This window comes from Halichoerus grypus, unplaced genomic scaffold (assembly GCF_964656455.1).
Source record: "Halichoerus grypus unplaced genomic scaffold, mHalGry1.hap1.1 HAP1_SCAFFOLD_191, whole genome shotgun sequence".
Taxonomy (NCBI): domain Eukaryota; kingdom Metazoa; phylum Chordata; class Mammalia; order Carnivora; family Phocidae; genus Halichoerus; species Halichoerus grypus.
In genome coordinates, this window is record NW_027555118.1 from 22,335 (window position 1) to 30,377 (window position 8,043).

Sequence of the window (8,043 nt, forward strand, 5' to 3'; positions counted from 1 at the left end):
AGCCTTAGGTTCCAGGGCTGGGCCTGGGGGCCAGAAGGCAAAGGGGCTTAGGGAGCACGGCCCCCCACTCCGACCAGGACAGACCCCCGGGGTCCGCGGCGGAACTGCTGCCCTCAGCACCGGGAGAGCAGGGAGCAACGGGCATGTGGCTCCCTTAAGGGGTCAACTCCTGCCCCAGCCTGCCGGGTCGCCATGCTTCCTCCCATTTCCTTTTTAGGACTCCTTGAAATAAGCAGAACGTGGAGGTAAAGGCTCTGAAGGTGGTGATGGACCCCCCCCCCCCCCGGTTAAGAAACGCCCCCATGACCTAGTGGGGCGCCAGCCACTCCCCTCAGCCCCTATGGCAGGAGCACCTGCTCCGCGGGAGTCCCCAGACCCCTGGTCAAGGCTCTGTTTCTAGAATGCTCCTGCCTACCAGGGACAGAAAGGCTGTGCTGGTCCACAGAGGGGCTGAAAGAACAGCTCTAAGCACGGGATTTGAAGGACGTGCCAGACCCGTTGTGCTGGCTGCCCCTTCTCTGTCCTCTGACGAACCAGCCCTAAGGGGCTTTAGGGGTCTGGAGCTCCTGGGCCCATTTATTGGCGGTGGGGGTGGGTGGGGCGGGGAGGGTTGGGAGGCTGTGGCTCTTCTTTTTGTCTACTGATCGCACAGTTAAGGCTACAGTTGTGAATAGAAAACAATTACTTTGCGTTTGTTTCTCTTGCCATAGGGAGCTGTTGGGGCCACAGCAAAATACAAAGCTTCTGCACAGCAAAGGAAACAATCCACAAAACTGAAAGACAACCTACCCTATTTGCAGCACCATTTACAAGAGCCACACTACGGAAGCAATAGATGAATGGATGAAGAAGATCTGGTATATATGCAATGGATCATTATTTAGCCATAAAAACAAAATCTTGCCATTTGCAACCTGGACGGATGTAAAGGGTGTAAGGCAAATAAGATAAGTCAGAGAAAGACAAATACCCTATGATTTCACTCATATGTGGAATTTAAGGAAGGAAACAAATGAACAAAGAAAACAAAGAGATAACCCAAGAAACAGACTCTTAACCATAGAGAACAAACTGATGGTTACCAGAGGGGAGGTGGGTGGAGAGTGGGTGAAATAGGTCATGGGGATTCAGAGTACATTTATCGCGATGAGCAGTGAGTAACGTTTAGAACTGTTCAATCACTATATTGAACACCTGAAACTCACATAGCACTGTATGTTAACTACACTGGAATTAGAATTAAACAAATAAGCAAAAACCAGTTACGTTGCAAAGCAAGATCAGAACACAACACGTGCTTAGGCAGGGACCAGTCTTGTCCTAGAGAATCTCCAGATTCCTTTCTGTTCATATTGGAAGGTAGGCTTAGAGTCACCTAATCATCATTGTCTGCGATTTTGGGCGGAATATAATTTAAAACAATCTCTTGCCAACTTGGAAAACCTCCCCATTAAAATGGAAGAGAAAGAAAACAGTTCTATCTTTGAACAGGCATGAAACCAGAATGCGATGTGTATCACAGGCGATCCTCCGAGAGATTGCGAAGACAAGGAGACTGTAGCCCGCTGTGCAGCCAAGCAGATGCAGCCCACTATGGATGAACTGTGACTACTCCTCAAGTCAGAGGCCCTGACAATACTATTTGTTACACACAGTTATGAGGAGCGTAGATTTATAGTAAATCTTGCAATCAGGGAGTGTGAATCCTCCAACTTTTTCTTGTTCAAAATAGTTTTAGTTCTTTGTTTTTTTGTACAAATTTTAGAAGAAGCTTGTGAATATCTACCAAAAATCCCACTCGGATTTTGACTGAGATTGCGTTGCTCTGTTGATGAAATTAGGGGAGGATTGACATCTTAATAATATTGAATTTTCTGATCTACAAACATAGGCTATCTCTCCATTTATTTAGGTCTTCTTTGATTTTTTGCATCAACATTTGTAGTTTTCAGCACTAAAATCTTAGATTTATCCCAGAGTAGTTCATGGTTTTTAATGCTATTATAAGAGTACTGATGATTTAATTCCAATTTCCAATGGTTCATTGCTAATAATCGATCCTTGCATGTTGACCTTGCATTCTCCTACCTTGCTAAGCTAATTTATTAGTTCTGGAATATTTTTTCCCTTTTTGGGATTTTCTGCATAAATAATCATGTCATCTCTGAATAAAGAGAGCTTTATTATTTCCTTTCCACTTTTTATGACTTTGGTTTTTGGTTGTTGTTGTTGTTGTTGTTTTCCTTGCCTCATTTCACTGGCTGGATGTCCAATGGGATGTTGAACTGGAGTGATCAGGGTGGACATCCTGGCCTTTTCCTGACCTTAAGGGGAAAGTCTCCAGCCTTATGCCTCCTGTATTCTTACTGATTTTCTGTCTATGTGTTTTACTGAATACTAAGACAGGAGGTTAAAGTCTCCAAGTATACTTTTGGATTTATCTATCCTTTTGATTTGTTTAGATTTTGCTTCACGTATTTTGAAGAAGCTTTAGGTGCACACATTTTTAGGATTATGAAGTCTTCCTAGTAAGTTGACATATTTATCTTTCTGTAATGTCTGTATCTTTTTCTTAAAGAAAAATTTATTTATTTATGAGAGAGAGAGAGAGACAGATAATGAGCAAGTGGGGCAGAGGGAGAGAGAATCTCAAGCAGATTTCATGCTGAGTCAGAGCCCAATGTGGGGCTCCATCTCACAACGCTGAGATCACGACCTGAGCTGAAACTAAGAGTCAGTTGCTTAACTGACTGAGCCAGCCAGGCGTGCTTTTCTTTGATAATATTCCTTGTTTGTAACCTATTTTTCTATTAATATAGTGATTCAGCTTTCTTTTCATTAGTGTTTTCATGGTATTTCTTTACCCATCCTTTGACTTTTAACCTATCTATATGGTTGTGGTAGACAGAATTCTAAGATGGGCCCCAGGCTCCCTTTGTTCCTGGTGTACATGCCCTGGACTATCCCCTTCCCTTGAGCATGGGCAGACCTGTGAATAGGATGGAGGCCACTTCCCATGGCAAAGGTGAAGGGACTCTGCCATGGAATTAAGGTCCCTAAATGCTGGTTTTAGGTTAGTCAAAGGGGGGTTATACCAGGTGGGCCTGACCTAATCAAAAAAGTTTGAAAAGCAAGAGTTTCTCCTGCTGGCTTTGAAGAAAGCAAATATTCCGTATTGGGAACCCCCTATCAAGAGGGGCAGCAGCCTTGGCCAATGGTGGGAGCTCATGCACACGCGGCCCTGGAAGGCCAAGCTGGGGATGCCGGCCCTCCCCTCAACCCCAGCCCCTTCCCTGCTGCCCCTTGGGTTGCCAAGTTGCTCCTTCATCTTGTTAGAGCTTGTTTGAATCCCTAGCTCAGAGCCCCTGTGTGAACCTGGCGGGGCTGCTGAGGATGCTAAAGAGGGGGATCACTAATAGAATTTTGCCCAGCCACGCGTCATAGAGCCCAGCTCACTGCCACAGGGGCCTGAGGCCCCATGACCGCAGCTCACCCCGACGTCTATCCTGCTACCCCATTAACCGGGGGCATCTGAGCACAGGTGTGTAGGCCCCTGCTTCTCCAGGTGGAGCTGGGATGGCTCTAGGGCCCCTCTCACAACCTCCTTCTTTCCCCAGCCCTGAACCCTGGGCCAGGTGAGGAGGTGTCTCCTCTGGCGTCCAATCTGGACTAGAGCTTGGCTGATTTAAAGAGAAGGACTTCCTCTAAAGTGTTTTGTCACATTCTGAAATAGAAATAAGGAAATCCTATCAGTTGGTGACACAACCCAAGGATGGCATCTGATTTCTAATGATGTGGCCTACAAGCACTTTCCTGGGCTGGCCCACCCCCACAAAACTCTACAGGACCAGCATACCCTCCTAATTTCAGGTGCTCTGAGGCCTTGTGCGCGGGGGCCTGCAGCTCCCTCTCCTCTCCATTGCCTGAGAAGAGCCTGGGTTTTTTTGTTTTGTTTCGTTTTGTTTTGTTTTTTTGCATAAAAGTCCAGATCAATAACCACATTGAAGACATTACCCAAATTTGTACTTCACTTTGGTGAGACAGGAACCGCAATCACTCCTAGAAAATTGGGAAATATTATTTTCAGTATAGTTCCATTTGTCTTTTTGGCAGTAAATTATTGTAAAGTAAATAGACTGATTAATAGAAGTAAACATTAACATGCATGAACCTGACATCTCTTTCACAGGGAATAAAAGCCAGAAGGACCCCGAAGGCGGACATGTAGCCGTATGTAAGAACTAGACAGGGAGTAGGGAGGGTCGTGTGTGCTTCGGTCAGTTGGTGTGCCCCCAGTCTGTTTCATATGTTGAAAACTCAGCGGCCAAGGGGCTGGTCGTAGGAGGTGTGGTGGCTGGGAGCTGAGTATGCGGGAAAGAGCTTTCCCTCCGCCTCAGCGCCAAGTACTTGGTGTCTTTCCGGCCAGGCTCCCAGTCCTTGGAAGGGCGGCTCCTGGGAGGGCCACGTCCCAGGGGAAGGTTTTGCGGGAGCCCGGCCCTGGCGGGACGCTGCCTGGCCGATCCCCGCCAGGGAAGGAGGAAAGAAGAGCCTGTGGGCCCCGCAGGCACACCGCACGAGCGGCGCAGCGACCCTCAGCCGAAGGGCCCGAGTCCTCCTTGGACCGTCAGTCGGGACTGAGCTCCCGCAAGGCCTGCGGTCTGAGGCGCCAGAGCAGCAGGCCGAGCAGCAGCGCGCCCCCGAGCAGCACGAGCGCCCGCCGCCCCCCGCGCGCCGCCGCCTCCAGCCAGCGCCGCCCTCGCCCCCGCCCCCGCCCCGGGCCGCCGGCCGCCAGCAGCTGCGCCACCCGCCGGAGCCTGAGGTCGGGGGGCGCGTGGCGCAGGGCCTCGGCCAGGCCGTACACGGCGTTGGTGAAGGGCGCGCCCGCGTGCTCCCGCGCCAGCCGCTCCACCAGCGCCAGCAGCTCCTCCACCTGCGCGTCGCGCGCCGCGCCCGCCTCCCGGTTGCTCAGGGCGCACACGCGGCCGCCGCACTCGGCCACCAGGGCCCGCAGCGCGCGGTTGTCGGTGTCGCGCACGTAGTCGTGCAGCGAGGCCCCGTCCAGGTCCTCCGCGCGGGTGAAGACGAGCACGGCCCGCGCCAGGACGCCGGCCCCGAAGAGCTGGCGGACGCCGCGCACGGCCTGCTCGTCCTGGGCGGTGAAGCGGCCCAGCTGGGTGACCAGCAGCAGCGCGTGCGGCCCGGGCGCCGACAGCAGGTAGCAGCGGCCCCGCTCGGCGCAGTCCGGGTCGGCGCGGCGGCCGTCGGCGCTGAAGAGGTCCGGGGTGTCGGTGACGTCGACGCGCCAGCGGGCCCAGCGGCGGCTCCCCAGGGCGCAGGTCCTGGTCACCGGCGTGGACGCGAGCCTGGACGGGAAGCGCCTGTGGCCCAGGATGCTGTTGCCCGTGGCGCTCTTGCCCGCGCCGGTCTTGCCGGCCAGGACGAGCCTGAGCCGGGGCTCGTGCGCGGGCGGCGCGTCGTCCGGGTCCTCGGGACCTGTGAGGGCACAGTAGGCGTGGGCTGCCCGCCTCGGACCCGCGTCCCGCTCCCGCGGGCCCCGGGGGCGCCTGTGGAACACGGCAGAGCACCAGGCCTGGGGCTTCTGCTGGTCCCAGCGAGCCCTTCCTCGGGGGTCTGGTCAGAGCTCGTTGCGCCCCGGGGCGTCTGTGCCCCTGTCTCTTCGGTCTTTGGCCTCAGCACCGGCCCCTGTCCCCGCTGCAGCAGCTGGAGCGCATGTCCCTGGAGGGCACCCGTCCGTGACGGCAGGCCCGGACCCCGCGGACGTGATCTCCGGGCCCGCACGCGCTGCAGACCTGTTGCTGCCCGACGCCTGCCCTGGCCTCCGGGCTGCTGGTCCCAGGCGCCGTCCCAGCGTCGCAGCCAGGAGAGGCGGGAGGGCACGGAGGCCCGGGAGTGAAGGGCTGGCTGCCGTCCCGGCCACCGCGCGTTGGAATCACAGCCCCGGCTGTGCCCGCCGTGTAACCGTGGGGAAGTTGCCCCATCGGAGTGTTAAACCTCTTCTGCAGGGATGGGAGTGGTGACAGAGAATTGTTTCTCCCGGGGTTGCTCGGAGGATTAGGGGAGCTGGTCTCTTTCCTTCTTCCCTCCTTCCCTCTTCCCCTCCTCCTCCCTAGCTCTTACACCTGCTGCCGGGAAGATACCTGTTAAGCCCCCATCCTTGTTCTCTAGCGCATTCTACCTGGTAAATCGTGTTCCCTCTCATTCCCTCCACCTCCGCTTCGGTGGGGGTCAGAGTAGATTTCTTATCCTCGGTTTAGCCTCTGGGTTGGGAGGCACAGACTAGTCAAAGCACTTAATATCTCACAGTAGGGCAGGGGCAGAGATGCAGCACAAAGGCAAATCTGGGCTCTTGCTGTTTCAGCCCAGCATGGAGACACCTCTGGGATTTGTGTCCGTTCCGTCTTGACTTAGCGCATCCCCTTGTTCCCCAGAGCTGACACCTGAGGCCAGTACACACCGCGAGGCAATTCTTACCATAGGCATTTTCTTCATCCCTTGCCATCTTCCGTCCTCCCATTTGCCTGAAAGAGCCCCAAACACAATTTGTTCATTCATTCATTCATTCATTCATTCATCCACTAGGTATAACTACCTATGTGGGTCAGGCAAGGTCCAAAACGCTGGTGGCACGCCAGTGAAAAGGTCCAGGCTCCTGCCTTCCCCTGACATCAGCATATAGGGAAGAACCCTGGAAGGACCTGGCTGGCGTTGGAACGATACCGGGAGAACATTTGGTGACTTTTCAGGGACCCCGAATGCAAAAAGCAGAGGGCAGATGATAGCAGGTCCTCTGTGTCAGAGGTGAGCTTTAGATGCTAATGTTTTCCTAGGTGGTTCTGTGTCAGTGACGTGAGCTGTCGGCTCTGAGTTTTCCCAGGAGGTTCCACGGCCAGGGGAGACTGGAAAACCCTGAGAATCCGAAAATTTGCTCAGTGACTTAGGAACCACCTTAGGGCAGTTGGCCTGGGGCAAAAACAAGAAGAGAGTTTGCATTTTGTTTTTGGAAATTGGAAAGAAAACATCCCTGCCAAGCTGATCTGAAGAGCCTGTGATCTGCTCTCAGAAAACCGAATAACTGGGCTTCTGTCATTTGTCTAAGTTTGATCTGTGTGCCTGGGGAGACGGGCCACTGCCCTCCAGCTCCTGATGGTCTTGCCCCAAATCTGAGGCCTCTCAGAGTAAGTGATTATATCCAATGCCGACATGGTTTAATACAGTGAAACACTTCGTGCTGACGTTTGTCTGAGCACCTGAGAGCCAGGACACAGGCGCGCAGCCCGTCCTCCGTCCGCCTCCCCAGCCCCGTTTCCCGCTCGCCCCCTACTCGGTCAGCTGCCCCGCAGAGAGCGGGTTTCAGCACCTTTCCTTTCCCACCTGTGTGCTTGCTCCTCTGACCACTGATTCTCTCCCACGTGTCTGAGTCCTGTCTCTGCCTCACCATCCACTTCATGTCTACCTCTTCATGGCGACACCTGCTGACTGTGCGTGACCGTGTTCTGTCCCGTGGGCACCGCATGAGGAAACGCAGAGGGAGGGGCTGCTGGATAACTTGTGTCTGGCCAGAGGACTCAGGTGACAGGTGTGCCTGGTACTCAGTCCAAAGTGTTTTGTGTTTCTGCAGTAACACCCCTGCCACCCCTCCAAAGCCCTCAGTAAAGGTCACCCCACAGGCCTTAGGTGATGAGTGATCTTGTGCATACAAATCAGCAAACTCCCATAACTGACCCCAGAGCAGAAGTGAAGAAACAGCCGGAAGATTCAGTGCAAAGAATAAGCATTTAGCTAAAGCCAGAAGTCCTTGTCCATGCTGGAAATGAGAGCCTGTGCTATAGAATATTCACGGAACTCCTGAGTAGGTCATTAGAATTTTCCATATAGTTTAAAAAGGGTGTTGATATGTTTTTACCTAGTTTTTAAGTGGGAACTAAGCCCCAGCTGACATCTGGGGTAACAAATGGCATCAACTGTTAAGGTGTATAATACATATAGAATTCATATTTGTAACACTCCTAGTCCTCAAAGTTC

General features: G+C 53.3%; 1 protein-coding gene and 1 long non-coding RNA gene across 3 annotated transcripts; one reads left to right on the forward strand and one right to left on the reverse strand.

Annotated features, from left to right (window-relative positions):
- The first annotated feature begins 8 nt into the window (after window positions 1–8).
- On the forward strand, window positions 9–2,200 carry LOC118545469 (uncharacterized). Its single transcript, XR_004922101.2, has 3 exons — window positions 9–245; window positions 711–857; window positions 1,492–2,200. It is a non-coding gene; the product is annotated as an uncharacterized LOC118545469 (long non-coding RNA).
- A 1,862-nt stretch (window positions 2,201–4,062) lies between these two features.
- LOC118545468 (GTPase IMAP family member 1-like) lies at window positions 4,063–7,516 on the reverse strand. 2 transcript variants are annotated; one of them, XM_036107744.2, is made up of 3 exons: window positions 7,393–7,516; window positions 6,493–6,539; window positions 4,063–5,493 (listed from the first exon to the last, which is right to left on the reverse strand). In XM_036107744.2, the coding sequence occupies exons 2-3, from the start codon at window positions 6,533–6,535 to the stop codon at window positions 4,625–4,627; spliced, it is 912 nt and encodes a 303-aa protein (XP_035963637.2). In that variant the 5' UTR covers window positions 6,536–6,539; window positions 7,393–7,516; the 3' UTR covers window positions 4,063–4,624. The 2 variants fall into 2 exon arrangements, with proteins under 2 accessions (XP_035963637.2, XP_077921728.1); XM_078065602.1 differs by lacking the exon at window positions 7,393–7,516 and having other exon boundaries at window positions 6,493–7,038.
- Window positions 7,517–8,043: the final 527 nt, after the last annotated feature.